This window comes from Muntiacus reevesi, chromosome 2 (assembly GCF_963930625.1).
Source record: "Muntiacus reevesi chromosome 2, mMunRee1.1, whole genome shotgun sequence".
In the NCBI taxonomy this organism is placed as follows: Eukaryota; Metazoa; Chordata; class Mammalia; order Artiodactyla; family Cervidae; genus Muntiacus; species Muntiacus reevesi.
The window spans coordinates 277,028,082-277,048,455 of NC_089250.1; the positions used below are offsets into that span (position 1 = coordinate 277,028,082).

The window sequence follows — 20,374 nt, forward strand, 5'->3', positions numbered from 1 at the left end:
AGTTAGTTTGAGGGTGAAGTCCCGGGACAGCGGAGGTCACCCTCTTGACCTGACAGTGTTCTGCTGGCGTTCGATCATGGACTTTGGCTCTGCTGGGGAGCGGACAGTCCTGCCCCCACCGCTCAGCCTTCTTCCCCAAACTCTCACGCGGCCCCAGGACCGAGAGAGCCTGAGAGAGCCTGGACCGGTGAGCATCTGGCAGAGGGGTGTGGGGGGAGGTGGAGGCAGGCGGGCAGATGTTGGCACTGGGGGAGGGGCTGGAGAGACTTGGGAGCTGGGTGGGGGCAGGACAGCCAAGAGACACTGGGACATCAGGATAAAGGACTGCAAAAAAAAAAAAAGCGAAAGTGCCCCAAGCAGAGAGCTGGTGCTATCATCCTGAACACTTGGCCACTATTTATGCCTGGGAGCCAAAAAGGGCCTCAAAGACGGTCCCAGAATACGACACACCTGAACCCTCAGGGCCGGTTCCTCACCTGGGACAGAGACGCAGAGGCAGCGCTGGCCTCAGTCCCTTCCCCTCTCCTCCCCTGCAGACCCCGGCATGTGGGGATACTTGTCTCTGCTGCCCATCTGCCTGGCCTTCGGGGCTATTGCTGGCATCTGGACCGTGTGAGTTAGTGTCTGTGTTCTTCCATTTATTTACTTATGTTAGGCTGTGCTGGGTCTTCGCTGCTGTCCGCAGGCTTTCTCTAGCTGCGGTCAGCCGGGCGACTCTTCTTTGTGGTGGCTGCTCTGACTGCAGAGCGCCGGCTCTAGGCGCTTGGGCTTCAGTAGCTGCAGCAGGCTCAGGAGTCGTGGCGCACACGCGGGTTTTGTCCCCGGCAGCCTGTGGGATCTGCTGGGACCAGAGATGGAACCTGCGTCCCCTGCATGGACAGGCAGATTCCCGCCCACTGTACCACCAGGGAATGGACCGCGTGAGTGTTAGAGGCAGGAGACATGCCTGCGTCTGAGCCAAGAAGGGCTGGGGGCCAGGACCCCAGGTCTGAGGGAGGAGGGGCCGAGGGCCTGGACCTCCAGGTCTGGACCAGGGTCTGGAGGAGGGGCTGGGGGTCTGGAGGAAGGGCTGGAGGAGGGGCTGGGGGTCTGGACCCCCGGGTCTGAGGGAGGAGGGGCCGAGGGCCTGGACCCCCGGGGCTGGACCAGGGTCTGGAGGAGGGGCTGGGGGTCTGGAACCCCGGGTCTGGACCAGGGTCTGGAGGAGGGGCCAAGGGCCTGGACCCCCGGGGCTGGACCAGGGTCTGGAGGAGGGGCTGGTGGCCTGGACCCCCGGGTCTGAGGGAGGAGGGGCCGAGGGCCTGGACCCCCGGGTCTGGACCAGGGTCTGGAGGAAGGGCTGGGGGTCTGGAACCCCGGGTCTGGACCAGGGTCTGGAGGAGGGGCCAAGGGCCTGGACCCCCGGGGCTGGACCAGGGTCTGGAGGAGGGGCTGGGGGCCTGGACCCCCGGGTCTGGACCAGGGTCTGGAGGAGGGGCTGGGGGTCTGGAACCCCGGGTCTGGACCAGGGTCTGGAGGAAGGGCTGGGGGCCTGGACCCCCGGGTCTGGACCAGGGTCTGGAGGAGGGGCCGAGGGCCTGGACCCCCGGGGCTGGACCAGGGTCTGGAGGATGGGCTCGGGGCCTGGAGGAAGGGCTGGAGGAGGGGCTGGGGGCCTGGGGGAAGGGCTGGAGGAGGGGCTGGGGGTCTGGACCCCCGGGTTGGAGGTGCTGGGGGTCTGCACCTCTGAGTCTGAGGGAGCGGGGACTGGGGGCCTGGACCCCCAGGTCTGAGGAAAGAGGGGTTGGGGGCCTGGACCCCCGGGTTGGAGGTGCTGGGGGTCTGCACCCCTGAGTCTGACGGAGCGGGGACTGGGGGCCTGGACCCCCGGGTCTGAGGCAGGAGGGGTTGGGGGCCTGGACCCCCGGGTCTGAGGCAGGATGGTCTGGGGTTCGGTCTGGACTCCCGGGTCTGAGGGAGGTGGGCTGGGGGTCTGGACTCATGTCTGAGGGAGGAGGGGCCGGGGGCCTGGACCCCCGGGTCTGGAGGAGTGGCTGGAGATCTGACCCCAGGGTCTGAGGCAGGAGGGTCTGGGGTTCGGTCTGGACCCCCGGGTCTGGAGGAGGGGCTGGCACTGGTCTCCTGGGCCTGAGAGAGAGGGAGCGAGGAGCCCGGGTTGATGCTTGAAACAGAAGGGAAAGGGTCGTGGCAACCCCTCCTTTCACCTTGGCGTCCCGCCCCCAGGTTCTCGCTGGCTGTGGTTAACAAGGCCGTGAACCTCACCGAAGGCTTCCCGTACATCAGGTAGTCGCGGCGCCGGCGGGGAGGCCGGGGTCGGGAGGGAGCAAGGAGGTGAGCCTTTCTCTTCCCCCAGTGTGTGTGGAAACGCGCCTCCCCAGAGCTGCATCTTCAGCCAGGTGCTCAACTTCGGAGCCGCTTTGGGTAAACGCTCTGCGCGTGCCTTCATGAGGTGCTAGTCCCGCCCAGCCAGGACCGTCGGGGTCCCTGCCTCCTCCGCCCCACCAGATCCTGGAGTTGGGCTCCCACCCCTGGACCCACGCCCTACCCCCAAGTCTGGGGCTCCCGTCTCCCACCCACTTCCCTCTCCTCCCAGCCGCCTGGATCTGCATTCTGCGTTACTACCAGCTTCGGGACTGGGGCGTCCGAAAGTGGCCTAACCAGGTGATCCTGTGGACGGGGCTGCTCTGTGCCTTGGGCACCTCCATAGTGGGCAATTTCCAGGTGAGACGGGGTAGGCCAGCCCGCCGGAGTGTGGGACTACAACTCCCAGCATGCTGCGGGGCGCAGAGTCCCCGTCGAGAAGGGCTGCTCCCCGCACGGCCTCCTGGGACTTGTATTTCTCTGTGGCTCTTGGGCCGTGGATGCAGTGATGAGTTCCGCTCTCTGAGTAGAGATCGCGCAGGAGGCTCTTTGTAATCATTCCGTGGACCCCTAGGAGTCTGGGGTAATTCACTGCCGTACCCCTCCGTCTAATGATGAAATATCTCGGCTTTCTATTTTTTTTTTTTTTTTTGGCCGCCACCGCTCGGCTTAGCGGAGGATACTAATTCCCAGACCAATAGAACCCAGACCCTTGGGGGTGACATCGCGGAGTCCTGACCGCTGGACCGGCCTGTGGATGGGTGCTCACTCTGCGGGAGGCACTAGCTTTACATCGTGCTGGGTTATTTTAACCCATCTCCGCAAGAACTCCCGGGAGGTTCTTTTTGGGCAAATGCCGCAGATATTTCTCTGTTACCAGGTTCTTGGTGGTCAGAGATGAACCCAGATTCCTTGATTCTTAGAGCCCACATTCTTAACCACGAAGCTCAGTAGGTATTGGTAGAATAAGTAAATGGATGAGTGATAGGAGAAATCTTTCTGATTTATCTTTTTATTTTTCTATTGTGATTACCTCTGACGCCAAACTTCTCCTACCAAAGGGCCAGGGGAGCTTCACAGTGTTTAGACAAGAGGCTGCCTACAACTTGGTAAAAATTCCACATCATATTTGCATAGCAACTCACTCACTCACTGATGTATTCCCGTGTTCCTTAAGCTTTCTTTTTCTGTAATCATGATTGCCCTCCACTCAGAAGCTTTCGTTTTTTTCTTTTTTGGCTACTCCACTTGGCATGCAGGATCTTAGTTCCCCACTAGGGACTGAACCTGTGTCCTCTGAGGTCCAAGCACTGAAAGAAGTGAAAGTGAAAGTGTTAGTTTCTGGGTCCTGTCAGACTCTGTGCGACCCCAGGGACTGTAGCCCACCAAGCTCCTCTGTCCGTGGGATTCTCCAGGCAAGAATACTGGAGTGGGTAGACGTTCCCCTCTCCAGGGGATCTTCCCCACCCAGGGATGAAACCCAGGTCTCCTGCATTGCAGGCAGATTCTTTACCGTCTAAGCCACCAGGGCAGCCCTGAAGTGCTGATTCCTAACCAATGAACCACCGGGGAATTCTCCAGGAGCCTCTTTTAGACATTTTCTCCTAATCATCCCTTCACCCATGAAATGCTGCTGCTGCTAAGTCGCTTTTGTCGTGTCCGACTCTGTGCGACCCCATAGACGGCAGCCCACCAGGCTCGCCCGTCCCTGGGACTCTCCAGGCAAGAACAGTGCGGTGGGTTACCCATGAAATATTTCATATTAAATATCTTAAGTATAATACAAATGATATCAGTAAGGCACAAACTATTGCAATATTTAAGTTGTTTTTTTTTTTCTTCAACCTCCAGGAACTAATTTTTACCCCCTTCTTGCCTGGAGAATCCCAGGGACGGGGGAGCCTGGTGGGCTGCCGTCTATGGGGTCGCACAGAGTCAGACGCGACTGAAGCGACTTAGTAGCAGCAGCGGCAGTGGCAATAATCTGCTCTCTCCCACCAAGGCTGAGAATGAAGTATTTATTCTCCTAATATTTGCGAGGCTCTATTATGCCTCCCAGGTGGCACTGGAGGTAAAGAACTCACTTGCCAATGGAGGAGACACAAGAGATGGGGGCTTGGATCCCTGGGTTGGGAAGATCCCCTGGAGGAGGGCATGGCAACCCACTCCTGTATTCTTGCCTGAAGAATCCCATGGACAGAGGAGCCTGGTGAGTTACAGTTCATGGGACCGAAAAGAGTTACCCGGGACAGAAGCCACTTAGCATGCACCATGTGCCAGGCACTGTTTTAGAGATAGAGGTGCCAGTAGGAACAGCAGTTTATTTTTATTATTATTTTTTTTTAAAGTGAGCTCTGTTAAAAGATAAGTGAAAAAGTAACTACCTTTGGAGAAGTGAAAGTGAAAAGTCGCTCAGTCGTGTCCCACTCTTTGTGACCCCATGGACTGTAGCCCACCACGCTCCTCCATCCATGGAATTTTCTAGGCAAGAGTCCTGGAGTGGGTTGCCATTTCCTTCTCCAGAAACACCAGCTTTAAATGGGGGCCCTCGTGGGTGGAGCGGACAATAATCAGCCAGTGCACCGAGTCAACACGCCTGTCGCCGGGTATGGCAGGCAGATTCCCGGCACAGCCCGTGGTGGTGGGCCTGGCCCCTGGCTCTCCGCACGTCCGCCCCTCAACTCTGCACCCTCCTCCTTCCAGGAGAAGAATCAGCGGCCCACGCACTTGACAGGCGCCTTCCTGGCCTTCTTCGTGGGGATCATATACTTCTGGCTGCAGCTCTTCCTCTCCTGGCGCATGAAGACCCTGCCCCAGCCTGGGGCTCCCTGGATCGGGCCACTCCGCCTGGTGCTCTGCAGCGCCTGCTTCGTCCTCGAGGCGGCCAGTATCCTTCCCTGGAGTGGGGGTGGCTCTCCGATGGGGTGGGTCTGCTCTGCGCCGTCCTGGGTGCCCCTTCCTTCCTCCTCCTCGGTCTCCGTCCAGCGTTACAGAGGATTGTCAGTGAGTCCCGGGTTGGAATCCCACCACCTCAGTGTACTAGCTGGGGGTGGGGGATGGGGGGCCTCCTCTTCTTTCCTAACTTCCTGGTGCTTTGGGTTCCTCATCTATCAGATGAGGATGATGGCAAGGAATGTGAGGAATGAAGGAGCATGTGAGGTGCTTAGATGGGTGCCTGGCACAGAACAAGTGAACAGTCAATGTTGTGACTGTGCTCCGTCGTGTCTGACTCTCTGTGACTCCCATGGACTGTAGTTCACCAGACTCCTCTGTCCATGGGATTCTCCAGGCAAGAATACTGGAGTGGGTTGCCATGCCCTCCTCCGGGGGATCTTCCTGTCCCAGGGGTCGAACCTGCATCTCTTAGGTCTCCTGTATGTGCAGTCCAGGTCTTTACCACTAGCACCACCTGGGAAGCCATGCTAGCAGCTTGAAACGGTGGAGATGGCCGTGGTTTCTCCCCAGAAACTGACGTGTTTTACAAATCAGAGCTGGTTGTCACACGTTTACCAGCATGCCTCTGGGTGGAGCCTCGACTCCAACCCGCTTCTCGAGCCAAACCAGTCTCAGAGTCCCAGTTTCCGTTATGTGTGGAATGGCCTTGCCTTTATCAGAACAGTGATTGCTACTGATTAGCAGAGCGCCCTGAGGGAGAGCGGGGTCAGCCCTGGGGCCGGCTGCCCCCTGTGGGGACAGGAGGGAAGGGGTGCCCGAGAGGTCATTGGCATCCAGAGGAGGCTAAGGGGATCCAGCGAGGCCCTGGGTGGGCTGCCCTCAGTAGATCCCTTCGGAGACTTGGATCCACTTTCCCAGCAAATTGGAGGTGGTGATCCGGTTTCCCAGAGCAGCGGATTGGATCCCATGAAACGGGCGGGAAGGGCTGCTCCTGAACTCAGCCTTCTGCAACTGCAGCTGCAGAACTAGCACAGGTCCTCCGTGGTGGTGGGCAAAACTGACCACGAGGTCCAGGCGGCTCCTCTAAAGCCCCGCCTGTGCTCATGATCCGTTTGGCTACAGGGTCCTCGTCCTGGGGGCCCCAAACATCCCTTGACTGTGGGGAGGCGGGGGAGATGGGACTGTAGGATGGTCAGCTGAGCGTGGTAAGGGCTGGATGGCCACGGAGGGCTGTGAGACATGCTATGCTTTGAGCTGGTCTTGCAGAACTGGCCTGTGTTGGGAGGTTGGTGCCGGGTGGGGGGGCTGCCTCTTCAAGTACATGGTTGCGGGGTGGGGGTGAGGGGGGAGGAAAGCTGCCCAGGGGAGGCGAAAAGGCTGCTGGCAGGGCCAGAGGTCAGGCTCTCCTGGGGAAAAGTGAGGGGTTACAGGCTTGGGCTTCTGCCTGAGGGCAACAGGAAGCCCCAGAAAGCTTGTGAGCAGGGGAGATACAAGGTCAGGGCTGAGGTCAGCACTTGTGTTTGGGGGCTCACATTTTGTCTGAGGATCAGTGGAGCTAGGGGATGGTACTGGCCTTCCTCACTGTCTAAAAATCCTTGCATGAACGAAACGATGTCTAGTCTGATCTAGGAGAGGTGAGTCGGAGCTGGGTTGGCCGAGACGAGGAGCACTTCAGTGAGGTGGGCGGTGGTCCCAGAAAATGAGGGGCGTCTCTGCCAGGCCGGAGCTGGGGGTGTGTGTTGGCCAGTGGTCACAGAAACATTTTATAAACAGCTGGGACTGCGGAGCTGGAGAAGGGATAAGGCTGGTCTGCAGAGACGCCAGACCAGAAAGAGATGAGCAAGACAGACAAGACTTGGAGTGACCAGCTGGACAGGGGGCGGAGATGGGAGGGGGCTGGGGCACCGGAGTGGATGGGGTAGTCATGGAGGTAGGGACTCCCGGAAAGAGGAAGAGGGTTTAGGAAGAAGGTGAGCCTTTGCTTGCGACTGAGCAGGAGGGGCTTGTGAGCCACGGGTGGGGGAGACAGTTGCCAGCACAGCCTCAGGCTGGGGGCGGGGAGCGAGGGCAACTTTAGTGTTAGTTGCTCAGTCCACACGGCTGAGCCGACACGACTCTGTGGCCCCAGGGACTGTAGCCCGCCAGGCTCCTGCGTCCATGGGGATTCTCCAGGCAATAATACCGGAGTGGTGGTCATTCCCTCCTCCAGGGGATCTTCCCTACCCAGGGATTGAACCCAGGTCTCCAGCATTGCATGCGAATTCTTTAGAGAGTAGCTTTAGGACACCCTGCGGTGTTGGAGGTGGGAGGATTTTTGAGACGGTGGGAGTGCTGCCGCAAACAGGAGGAACGTGCGACGGGAAATGTTTGGGAAGCGACTGAGACAGAGCGGGACGAGGAGGGCCCCTCTGAGAGCGTCTGGGAGGAGTTGCTGCGGAGCGGAGAGGCTGCGCGGCGAGCGGGGCTGCTCCGGCTGGGGCGGGGTGGGCGTGTCGGGGCGGGCCCGCCTGTCGGGCCCCTGGGCGCCCCGCCAGCTCCCGCTCCTCCCTGCGGCCGTGCGCCCTTGACCTGGCCCCAGTGGTCGTCCTGCAGTCCTGGTCCATGCGCTCCGTCTCGGCCATCTGCGAGTGGGTCGTCGCCATGCTGCTGTTCATCCTCTTCGGCCTCCTCGCCGTGGACTTCTCCCGCCTGGACGGCTGCACCCTGCGTCTCCAGCCGGGCTCTGGCAGCCTCCGGCCCCCGCCGGACTCCCCCACCTCCCTGCACCTGCAGCTCTGAACAGCCGTCCTCACACCTCCGGTCCCTGCCGTCTGGTTCCGCCCCCGCAGTCGGGGCCACCCAGGAAGCGAGAGGCCAAGGCCAGCCAGCCATCCCTGATCAAGGATATTTATTATTATTATTATTGTTAATTTTTTGTTGTTGCTGCCGCCGGCGGAATCAGAGACACGGACGCAGGCAGGATCACGCGAAATCAGAATTCCTTCCGGAGAGCAAATCCGTACAGAAGGTCGTGGGGGGAGAGGGAGAGGACTGGGGGGGCAGGGCGGGCCCAGGAAGGGGGAGTTGGGCACACAAGGACGGACGGCCCTGTCCGTCCGGATCTGCTAAGCCACCCGAACCAGCCCCTGTCCCTCCCCCACCCCACCCCGCAGACAGACTGATCAATAAATAAAATAATAAATTAATCAATAAATAAAATAGAAACGGCTCCCCCACCCGCAGTCCCCCAGAAACCCCCCCTCGTTGGGCATGGCCCCCGGAGCCCCATCCTCCAAGGGCAGGGCCGGGTGTGTTGTGACTCCCCCCTCCCCACGGACGCCTTGGGGCCTATTTACAGATTCACAGTTGGGGGGGCAGGGAAGGGGGGTGGAGGGGGCGCCCCTCCTCCCCGGCCCCTGGGGTCAGGGCAGGGGGCTCCCGTTGGTGGCCAGGAGCTTCTTGTCCTTGGGGGGGCCTCGGCGGGGAGAGCTGGTCAGCTCCGGGTCTGGGCAGCTGGGCGCGGGCTGCAGGCTTCGGGGTGGGGTCCCGGCGGGCCGGGTCTGGGCCCCGTTCTTCTCTTGTGTGCAGGGGCAGGGGGGGGGAGCGGTCAGGCCTCAGGAAGGGGTGCCACCCCTCTGGTGGTGAGGGGGCGGGGGGCGGCTGCCAGGGCTCACTCACACCAACCACCACGAGGCTGCCGGCCCTGCACCAACAGGGCGCAACCCTGCAGCCCGTGGCCGTGGAGACCAGACCAAGCCCTGGGGCGTCCTGGTGGGCCCAGCTCAGGAGACAGCCGAGACTCTGGTTACTGCACTCTGCGAGGCCCCGTATCGGGGCCAAAGCGCCCCCTTCCCTTTGGGAGCCTTGGGGAGCCCCCACCAGGTTGTTCTGGCTCTCCCGCAGCGCCTGCATGACTGGGCCACCCGCCAGACCTGGCCGGGGCTGATTCCCAGTGGTCAGGCAGCAGTTTCCGTGGGGCCCGAAACAAGGCCTGAGGTCCCGTACCAGAGACCACCCCTTAAGAGACACTGACGCTGGAGGCCGTGCTGCCATAGCAACCCCCAGGGCTGCCCCTCCGGGGCTCAGTCGGAGGTCCCGCACTGCCCCACTGCCCGTATAAGGCACGCGTCTCGGACCCCGGGTCCCTGCGGGTCCTACATCTCTGAAGGTGTGCCCTTTAAGGAACTCTGGTCGTCAAGGCCACCTTTCCTTGGCAGCCGGGTCTAGCGAGGTTCAGGGGGCCTTCCTGGCTTCTGGTCCCCCTGGAGAAGCAGACTCACAGGGCAGAATTCCTCTACCTGCCTATCGGGGCGGCCCTCCACTCGAGGCTAGCCCCGTTCGTCTGTGTCGGACCTCTGACCCCAGGGCTGCGTGATAATTAATTGATGTTGTAGGAACCACGGAGTTTGTCTGCGACCTTGACGTCCTTGATCCCTGGTGGCTAGGGGACTCCCCTCCTGACGACCAGGTGGGCACAGAGAAGCCCCTTCCCCCCGGAGCACAGACCTCACCCCCTCCCGGGGAGAGGCCCGAGGCTGTGAAAGCCAGGCCCAGCAGGGCCAGAAGGCTCTGTGAGACAAAGACCACCTCATCCTGGTTTTAGCACTGACAGTCCTTGGTGTCGGGAACCTCAGGACAGTTGGTCGCCCTCCTCCAGAACATAGGTCGAAAGCCTTCGGTGGCAGGGAGAGCCACCACCTCCAACAAGAGACCGGTGGCCCCTAAGGGACCCTGGAGGTTCCCTCCCTCCGTGGCGAGCCCTTCTCAGGCTCGGGAAGGCCCGGTTCCCTGGGAGCCCTGCAGCTGAAGCCTCGCCGGTAACACAAGCCCCTGTCCCGCTTGGCCACCAGAAGTGCCCCCTCCGCCCCACTGCCCTGCCCCCGCGGGTGCCCCAAGTGCCTCCCACCTGCCAAGGCCTGGACGGACGGCTGGTCGTGTGTGCTCAGCAGCTGGGCCTGGATGGTCTCCACCACCCGCTTGAACCGGCGGCTGGGACCTGCAAGGGGCAGGGCAACAGACCGATGAAGCAAGATCCATGTTTTCCGGCAAGAGGGGAAAAATGCAAACAGGAACAGTGTTCTCCGCCCGTTTGGGCCTCCTCTCCCCCCTGGTGTGTCTCTGTCGCACCCCTGCATTGAGCACGCCTGCTTAGGAGGTAACCTTCCTAATCCTGACGACGACCCATGACCCACAACTCGCTCTGCACCTGGATCGTGCAAACTGTCAGTAACGCATCATTTCATGTATGGCCCTCTGTCTCACAAACGCATATAACGGCGTGTGGACCGCTCATGAGCAGAACAGTTCTCAGACTTTCTGAACGGCTGCTCCTGGCTTATAGTACTCAGTTTGACTCGAATAAAATTGTCCATTTTTTTCTTTTTTTCTTTTTATTTTTTTTTCTTTTTTTAAAAGATTTATTTATTCTTGGCTTCACTGGGTCTTCCCTGCTGTGCGTGCCTTTCCCTCTAGTTTTGGGGGCGGGGGCCACTCTCTAGTTGCGGTGCTCACTGCAGTGGTTTCTTCTGTTGCAGAGCACGGCTCAATAGTGGTGGCAGACCGGCCTACTTGCTCCGTGGCATGTGGGATCCTCCCGGAACAGGGATTGAACCTGTGTCCCCTGCATGGGCAGACAAATTCTCAACCACTCAACCACTCGACCGCCAAGGAAGTCCCTCCATGTTTTTCTTAAATCAACGGATTCATCTTTTCATGTGCCGTGCTGGGCTAACTGGCTGGATATGACAGGCACCCACCAGAGGGCACCGGGAGTCCGCCAGAACCAGCACGGGCCCGCCGGGCTTCTCGGTACTTCTCAGGTGTTCTGATGAGTTCTCCTGCTACCCAGCGCTCACTGTTTGAGTGATGATCCTGAGAATTTTATTTGCACTGTTTTCACTTAAGGCTTGAAATCTGAAGGGGCTTCAGTGCATTTCCTAGGCAGGACCTGGGCAAGAGACCCAGGGAAACATTACTGGCTGGGTTTTTGTTAAATCTGACTTAAATTCAAAATTAAACAAGTTGCTATATGGCTTGACAAGAAACTTTTGCAAGTGAAAGGAGAGCCTGAGTTGTTCAGCTCTTAATGATACCAAGCAGGGCCCTGTGGGGCTCCTGGGCACAAAGCCTCTCTGTGTCCCCCATTTCTCTGATTTTAGGAAACAGCCTTCCTTCAGCCTTCATGACCTTGCCTGAGTTCCAAGGGGCAGATTCAAGCAGTTGTTAATTAGGGAAGGGAGGCGGTGTGAGACCTGGGAGAAACAAGCGTCAAGAGCAGCCTTGGGGGCTTCCCTGACGGTCCAGTGGTTAAGAATCCAGCTTACCAGGCAGGGGCCCCCATCCGGTCCCTGGTCTGGGAGATCGCACATGCCACGGAGCAACTAAGCCTGTGGGCTGCAACTACTGAGGCCCGCAAGCCCCCGAGCCCGCGCTCCCAAACAAGAGATGCCATCACAGTGAGAAGCCCGAGGACCGCAAGCAGAGAGCAGCCCCCACCCCTGCAACCAGAGAAAGCCCATGCCCAGCAACAAAGTCCCAGCGCAGCCAAAAAGTATCTTTTAATTAAAACACGTAAAAAGTTGAAAAAAGTAAGCCAGGGTAACTCCTTGCTAGATTCGGAAGCAGCACGCAGGCGATTTGCCACAGGGCCCTCAGAAAGTTGCTTAGGTTTTATCTGAATATCTGAATTAGGCTACAAAATTAATAATGGGAAATTGCGCCTCAAAGGCCAAACAGCTCCTGTACAGACAGCCACTGATGGGAATACTAGCTGGGCTTATGTATGCTTGCAACCACTTAATTGAGAATGAAAGGAAATCCTGCCCTGAAATGGCCAACATAGGTCTTTTCAGCACCCTACAACGGATTTTTCACACACAGTTAAAAGCCTGCAGTCTCCTGGACCTCTGCCTGCAGGGTGTACTGGAAACAACAGTGGTAAGAGTTTTTCCTCTTTTTAAAAATTAGGTTAGCAGGGAAAATATTTGTAGGGCCAGCTTCTTGGATCTTTCGGATTGGAAAAACTCCTAAATTATAAAATGTTAGCGAGCTCTCATCACATTTTCCTATTTTCATACGTATGCAGAAGCCCCCAAAGTTTTCCAAATTCCAAAAATGCCTCATTGAGGGATTTCCCCGGGGGCATCTGTGGTTTAGACTCTGCCTGCCAATGCAGGGGACACAGGTTCAATCCCTAGTCGGGGAACTGAGACCCCGTGTGCGTCGGAGCAAGGATTGAGCCAGGACATCACAACCAGAGTCCGTGTGCAGCAGCAAGGATCTCGTGCCTTGCAACTGACACGGGACAAAGCCAGATAAATAGGCAAATGAATATTGAAAAATAATTTTTAAAAATGTAAAACGGAAACTGAAAATTGAAGGCAAGGTAACTCTGAAAGAGAGAACAAAAGGGAGACAGGGGATCTGAATCCAACCTCTTTTCTAACTGTTGTGTTTTACATTATTGTAACTGACTCCTGGCTAAAATTCTGAAATGGAAACTATGGGGTGTCTATTGGTGCATTTGTATGGCAACTATGTGTGTGCTGTAGATGTCTCTTACTGCCAAAATTAATCTGTAAATAAACTCTATTTATTGGCTTACAGGAAAATAGGCACTTATGTAAATGCTCAGAAATGGAAAAGAAACTAACCCTAATGACTTTCAGGTTTGCATGCACTGGGAACCATTCAGTATAGCATTAATACCTGGTACTAAATTTAGCTTAAGTTTGTTGCATTAATTAATACAGACATGTTTCTAGAGTCATCAACATTAAGCATAGTATTTTTATTGTATCTAGGCTTCCTAGAAATCAAATAAATAAGATCTTATTATTCCTGTTACAAAGTTTGTCCACAAGAAAAATAACTAGATATGATAAAACTTTTCAGTTAATAAAATAGACATAAATAAGTGCCTTTAGGTAAACTCTTTGGGGATAATTATGTTTGGGGAATGTCTGTCTAAACTAGCCCCTTCAGACTTTGATAACCTGAAACTTTAGAGGACTGCTACCCTCAGCGGTCTTGAGCATCCCACAGAGCAGGGGGCAGCCGCGGCACGGGACGCTTACCGGAGATGAGCGTAAAGGTGACTGAGTAGATGCCACCACCACCGCTGCCGTCCCGCCGGGGGGAGGGTTCTGGACCCTCAGAGGAGCTGATGTCCACCTGGAAGCGGACGGGCTTCTGGAAGACGGAGGGGCCACCGCTGGCCTTGTACTCAGCCCTGAAGCTGGTCTGTGACAGCACGCTGTGACTCAGGCTGGGGATCTGACAGGGACGGGAGCAAGAGGAGAGGGTGATTTCAGTGACCTGACTCCAAGGCACAGATAAGCAGCCCTTGACCAGCTCTGCCCCAGGAAACACCAGTCCCCTCAGCCACCAGGGGGAAAGGATAACAGAAGAGGCATTAGAGGCCCCACTGCCTGCTGGGATTTATAGTTTTCTCTATCTTATAAACAGGGCATCAGAAAAATGGCTGAGCTACTGAATCCCATGGTAATATGGACTTTCACATGTGGTGCCAGCCCCAGGCCCCAGGACCACCTTCAACGAATTCCTTCCTTCTTCCACAAACCCTGCCCAAGTCGCATCTGTCTCAGAAACGTTAAGTCCCATGAGCTCCTTGGGCAAAGAACCACAGGACCCAGCAGACAACCCCAGAGTGCACTAGAAGAAGTATTGAGAGTTCCTTTTGCCAATCTCAGACCTGGTGGTAGGGGAATGGCAACTCACTAGTCCTCAGTAGATGCTAACATGCAGGGAATAGTAATTCCGGATCTCATTTCTCACTTCCAGGCCCCAGGGCGCGATACACCTGGCTTCTTGTCTCCACAGTGACCACAACCAACTCTGGCTAAGAAACTACAAATCCCATGAGCCCCAGGTGGACCCCAGGCCAGCACTAAGGAGGTGGACCCCAGAGGCTGCTGGGATTTGTAGTTCTGTGGAAGCCAGGGTGCATGGGGACCCACGCCCCTCACCGACAGGAAGGCGTGGACAATGTCCGCTTTGATGCTGCTGAGAGGTTTATCCTTCAGCACGAGGAATATTTGTTCTTCTTTGTCCAAGGAGATGAAGTTCCCGAACCAAGAGCGTTTGGCCAGCCTGAGTGGGAACAGATAGGTTGGAGGTGGGTTGGGAGGAGGCTAACGGAATCGCCCCTTCCATCCACTCTCTTCCCTTCCCTGTCAGACTCACTCTGGAGAGGACTCTGGCGTCAAACTGGACATCTCCTCGGCAGTGGGGACTGGGGAAGACAGAGCAAGGTCAGCACGTGTCCATCACCTGGTGCCCAGCACACAGGCCAGCAGGGACCTCCACCCAGGGATTCCAGACCCCGGAGTCGGTCCACTTCCCAGCAGTTAAACCCCAGAAGGCATGTGCGCTGCGTGACGTTCTCCCCAGGGATGTGGCCCCTCCCTGGTTGGGCCACGCCTCCTGGGGGTGGAGCTTGTTCGCCATGAGCCAATGGGAAGGTGAGCCACGGCACTGAAGGGGGATGGCCTTCTGACGAGCTCCTCCTCCAGAGTTGGAGGCCCGACCTCGCCTCTCCCCAGCACCTTAACCTCTGCTCCCAACAGCATCTTCTCATAGGTCGTGGGAGTCCAGGCCCCCAGCCTGGTCCTTCCTGGGGACCCAGATGTTGGATCCCCGCCCCCCGCCCCACATTAGGACTCAGGAGTACACGTCCCACACCCTTCACGCTCCAAGGACCCCCGTACCCTGCATCTTGCGCCGGTGAAAGCGGGGGGAGCCCAGGAAACTGTTGCGGATGGAGTTGAGACGACTCCTCCAGGCGGCTCCCCCGACTCCGCCGCCAGGGCTGGGGGGCGGCGTTGTCCCTGGGGTCCCAGTGGGGCTGGCCCGGGGCGTGTGCAGGGGCGAGTGCAAAGGGGTCCCCCCGGAGGAGCGCGGGGAGCCAGGGGGGCCGGGCAGGGGTGTGGAGCGGGCACTCGGGGGCGGGGGCTGCTCCCCGGCACCCCCACCCCTGGGGCCCCGAGAAGGCAGCGTCTGCGTTTTAGAAGTCAGTGAGCCCCCACCCCGGGCCTCATCTCCAGTGGGCTCCGGCGAGAAGGAAAATACTGGACTCTGTAGAGCAGTGGAGTCGAGTGAGAGAGTGGACTCCGACTCCCAGGACATCCTAGGAGCCCCACAGGCGCGTGCTCGCGCGAGCACACACACACACACACACACACACACACACACACGGTGCACCCCAAAGCAGGATGGAACTTGCAGTCCAATAATTTCCCCAACACCCCCACCCCACCCCCACTGCTGAGTTGGGGGCAGGGACTTTTTCTCTCATGCTCAGGGACTGTAAATCCAGCAGTGACAAGAACAGAGGAGGTGCTCTACTAACTTTAGCTAAATGAACAAATGGGACCCTTGAAGCGCACTGAAAACCCCACATGGGAAATGACGTGGGAAATGGGCGGTCTGGACTAGGATTCCAAAGAGGCCTTGGGTCTTTGGCTCTTTGGGGACAAGGAGGCAATGTCCCAGGACTTCATGGGAATTATAATTTCTGCTGCTTCAGCTTTGCTCCACAGGGTCTTCATTCCCTTACCCCCCTTAACCCATCTGGGACCTGGCCTTACCCTTGGGCTGCTCAGAGGACTGGACGACAGACCAGTGGAGGCTCCACTGACACTGCGGGATCTGTTTCCAGAAAAGATTAAGGGGAAAAAAATCAGGTGGGAGGGTTTCAGAAGGCTCGGATGTCTTCTCCCTTCCACACTCCTTCAAGATGAGGAAATGAGGCCCAGAGAGGGAAGGAGACTTGTCCCAGTCACGCAGCACCTCTGAGGTGGCCACAGCGTTGGAGCCCTGAACTCTCTCTCCACCCAGGGCTGTGCATTCCAGTGGAGGGGCAGGGGCTCCCACCTCTGGCTGTGCTGGGCCATCTCCAGGGCCCGTCGAGTGGGCACTGGGGAGCCACCACCCCCAGCATCTGTGATGCTCAGGACCTCCATGGACTCCCGCTGTGGCCGCCGCTTACCGTGACGGCTCAGCATGGGGGAATCCACACGCTTCCGAGGTGGGTCTGCGGGCCGAGAGTATCATCCTGATCAGTGGGTGCACTGGTGCAGCTGGGCATGACACTCATACAGACGCGGACACTGAGGCTCAGAGTGAAGAGGGGCTTTGACAAGGGTCTCGGGGCAAGTCAGGGAGTCTAAAGATAGAAGCTCAAAGCCTGCAGCCCCTCCGTCCCTCCCTGGGGAATCTGGGGTCTGGACTCCCCCGCCTGCCCTTCTCACCAACATCATTCCGGGGAGGCAGGTCCTGATCCTCACAGCTGGGGTACCGCTCCTTCCGATCCAAAAGCAGGTAGTATATCATCTTCTCTTGGTTCTCCCTGAGTGGGGTGGGGGCAGGAGAGCACTGGGGTCAGAGGTCAGGTCCCAGGGTTGGTCTCATTCCCTCCTTGTGTCTGTGGCTCTGTGGGGCTCAGTGCACTCAGACTCTCTGCCGATGGCTGCACTTTCCTAGGTATCACTAGGGTTGGCCCCTTGGTCTCAGTATACAGCTCAGCCTCATTTTACTGAATGATGTAATAGTGACGCTGATGTGGCTCAGACGGTAAAGTCTGCCAGCACTGCAGGACACCCAGCTTCAACACCTGGGTGGGAAGGTCCCCTGGAGAACAGCACCCCACCCCAGCATTCCTGCCTGGAGAATCCCGTGGACAGAGGGGCCTGGCGGGCTACAGTCCATGCGGTGGCAACGTGTCGGACACCACTGAACACTAACACTTTGACTTCAGCCTCTGAGCACGTACTGTGCCTAAGCACCATGTCAGGTGCTGAGTCGTCCTCAGCAGCTCTTCATACCTTTCAGCATCCCTTCTTCTCCCCACTGGTCTCTTGAAGAGCTTTCCAGTTTGTTGTGATCCATACAAAGGCTTTAGTGTAGTCAGTAAAGCAGAAGTAGATGTTTTTCTGGAACTCTCTTGCTTTTTCTTTCTTTTTTTTTTTTTTCATTTTATTTATTTATTTATTTTTTTTCCAGTGGGTTTTATCATTCATTGATATGAATCAGTCATAGAGTTACACGTATTCCCCATCCCGATCCCCCCTCCCACATCCCTCTCCACCCGACTCCTCTGGTCTTCCCAGTGTACCAGGCCCGAGCACTTGACTCATGCATCCCACCTGGACTGGTGATCTGTTTCACCACAGATAATATACATGCTGTTCTTTCGAAATATCCCACCCTCACCTTCTCCCACAGAGTTCAAAAGTCTGTTCTGTACTTCTTGCTTTTTCAATGATCCAACAGATGTTGGCAATTTCTGATTCCTCTGCCTTTTCTAAATCCAGCTTAAACATCTGGACGTTCATGGTTCATGTACTGTTGAAGCCTGGCTTGGAGGATTTTGAGCATTGTTTTGCTAGTGTGTGGGATGAGTGCAATTGTGCAGTAGTTTGAGCACTCTTTGCCATTGCCTTTCTTTGAGATTGGAATGAAAATGACTTTTTCCAGTCCTGTGGCCACTGCTGAGTTTTCCAAATTTGCTGGCATTAAGTGCAACACTATCACAGTATCTTTTAGGATTTGAAATAGCTCAACTGGAATTCCATCACCTCCACTAGCCTTGTTCGTAGTGATGCTTTCTAAGGCCCACTTGACTTTGCATTCCAGAATGTCTGGTTCTAGGTGAGTGATCACACCATCATGATTATCTGGGTCATGAAGATCTTTTTTGTATAGTTCTTTTGTGTATTCTTGCCACCTCTTCTTAATATCTTCTGCTTCTGTTAGGTCCATACCATTTCTGTCCTTTATTGAGCCCATCTTTGCGTGAAATGTTCCCTTGGTATCTCTAATTTTTTTTGAAGAGATCTCTAGTCTTTCCCATTCTATTGTTTTCGTCTGTTTCTTTGCCCTGATCACTGAGGAAGGTTTTCTTATCTCTCTTGCTATTCTTTGGAACTCTCCATTCGAATGGATATATCTTTCCTTTTCTCCTTTGCTTTTTGCATCTTTTCTTTTCTCAGCTATTTGTAAGGCCTCCTCAGACTACCATTTTGCCTTTTTGCATTTCTTTTTCTTGAGGATGGTCTTCGTCACTGCCTCCTGTACAGTGTCACGAACCTCCGTCCATAGTTCTTCAGGCACTCTGTCTATCAGATCTAATCCCTTGAATCTATTTGTCACTTCCACTGCATAATCGCAAGGGATTTGATTTAGGTCATACCTGAATGGTCTAATGGCTTTCCCTACTTTCTTCAGTTTAAGTCTGAATATTCAAGGTTAATTTCCTTTAGGATGGGCTAGTTTGATCTCCTTGCTGTCCAAGATACTCTCAAGCGCCTTCTTCAGCCCCACAGTTTGAAAGCATCAATTTTTTTTTTTTTTTTTGCTCAGCCTTCTTTAGGGTCTAACTCTCACATCTTTACATGACTACTGGAAAAACCATAGCTTTGATCATGGACCTTTGTCAGCGAAGTGATGTCTCTACTTTTCAATATGCTGTCTAGGTCTGTCATAGTTTTCCTTCCAAGGAGCAAAATGCATATAATAATTGAATAAAATATAGGCAGTACATATGCTAATTTATATACATATTCCTATATCTGTATATAGATATGCATACCTGTGCATATGCACATATGCACATACACATCTATCTGTAAAATCATCCTCATCAGGCTCAAAATTCTGCAAGGGATTCACACCATGGTGGCCAGCCCCCAAGATGACCTTCACTCCGCACCCCACACCCCCCCCCGCCCCCCCCCCCCCCCCCCGCCTTTCCACAATGAACAGGGCTGAGCTCTGTAACCAACAGGATTTTGCAGAAATGACTGCAAGTCCATGGCTAGGATATCAGAGACACCATCCTCTGTGGCATCACTCAGTCCTCTAGAGGAACTCAGCACTGCGTCAAAAGGTCATTGCAGCCACCTCATGGCGAAATCTACGAGGTAGGGAGGCCTCATGCCGGCAGCTAGAGAGGGACTGAATCTTCCTCCGATAGTCTGACAGTCATGTGAATAAACCACCCCATAAACAGCCCTCCCATCTGAACTGAGTTTTCAGAGGATGATGTCCCATCCACAGCTTGACAGCCACCTCAAGGGAAATACCAAGACAGAACCACACATCTAAACCATTCCTGACCCAGAGAAACCACGGAAGATAAGTATTTACCGTCCTTCTAAGCCACAGGCAATGGATACACACCTAGATCAAAATCCAATGTCATTACAATGGCCTCTTTTCTTCCTCTGGTCTTATCGCTGACTATTTTTTCTGATGCTGAAGCTGAAACTCCAATACTTTGGCCACCTGATGCGAAGAACTGACTCATTGGAAAAGACCCTGATGCTGGGAAAGATTGAAGGTGGGAGGAGAAGGAGATGACAGAGGATGAGATGGTTGGATGGTATCACTGACTCAATGGACATTAGTTTGAGTAAACTCTGGGAGTTGGTGATGGACAGGGAGGCCTGGCGTGCTGCAGTCCATGGGGTCGCAAGGAGTCGGACACGACTGAGCACCTGAACTGAACTGAATTGATTCTTCCCATTGCTCACTCTGTTACAGTCCCATTGGCTTCCTACAGTTCAGTCCAGTTCAGTTCGGTCGCTCAGTCATGTCCGACTCTTTGTGACCCCGTGAATCGCAGCATGCCAGGCCTCCCTGTCCATCACCAACTCCCGGAGTCTTTTTAAACTCATGCCCACCGAGTCGGTGATGCCATCCAGCCATCTCATCCTCTGTCGCCCCTTCTCCTCCTGCCCCCAGTCCCTCCCAGCATCAGGGTCTTTTCCAATGAGTCAACTCTTTGCATGAGGCGGCCAAAGTACTGGAGTTTCAGCTTCAGCATCAGTCCTTCCAGTGAACACCCAGGACTGATCTCCTTTAGGATGGACTGGTTGGATCTCCTTGCTGTCCCAGGGACTCTCAAGAGTCTTCTCCAACACCACAGTTCAAAAGCATCAATTTTTTGGCGCTCAGTTTTCTTCGCAGTCCAACTCTCACATCCATACATGACCACTGGAAAAACTGTAGCCTTGACCAGACTACCAAAACCCCCAAACCTCCACAGGTCTATCCCTGCCATTCTCTCTGCCCACCGATATCCACAGGGTTCACTCTCTCACATGCTCCGTGTCTTTGC

At 55.8% G+C, this 20,374-nt stretch overlaps 2 protein-coding genes across 2 annotated transcripts; one reads left to right on the top strand and one right to left on the bottom strand.

Moving 5' to 3' along the window:
• Positions 1 to 179: 179 nt before the first annotated feature.
• On the top strand, positions 180 to 8,034 carry LOC136158949 (modulator of macroautophagy TMEM150B-like). The gene is made up of 7 exons (XM_065920802.1): positions 180 to 187; positions 537 to 612; positions 2,224 to 2,283; positions 2,354 to 2,421; positions 2,594 to 2,721; positions 5,065 to 5,248; positions 7,835 to 8,034. The coding sequence occupies exons 2-7, from the start codon at positions 545 to 547 to the stop codon at positions 8,032 to 8,034; spliced, it is 708 nt and encodes a 235-aa protein (XP_065776874.1). The 5' UTR covers positions 180 to 187; positions 537 to 544.
• Positions 8,035 to 8,657: 623 nt separating this feature from the next.
• Positions 8,658 to 19,190, bottom strand: LOC136157662 (serine/threonine-protein kinase BRSK1-like). The gene is made up of 10 exons (XM_065919478.1): positions 19,156 to 19,190; positions 16,506 to 16,603; positions 16,129 to 16,288; positions 15,843 to 15,903; positions 14,964 to 15,330; positions 14,440 to 14,488; positions 14,223 to 14,346; positions 13,311 to 13,509; positions 10,142 to 10,231; positions 8,658 to 8,812 (listed from the first exon to the last, which is right to left on the bottom strand). Exons 1-10 carry the CDS (start codon positions 19,188 to 19,190, stop codon positions 8,658 to 8,660), a joined length of 1,338 nt encoding a protein of 445 aa, XP_065775550.1.
• Between the last annotated feature and the right edge of the window lie 1,184 nt (positions 19,191 to 20,374).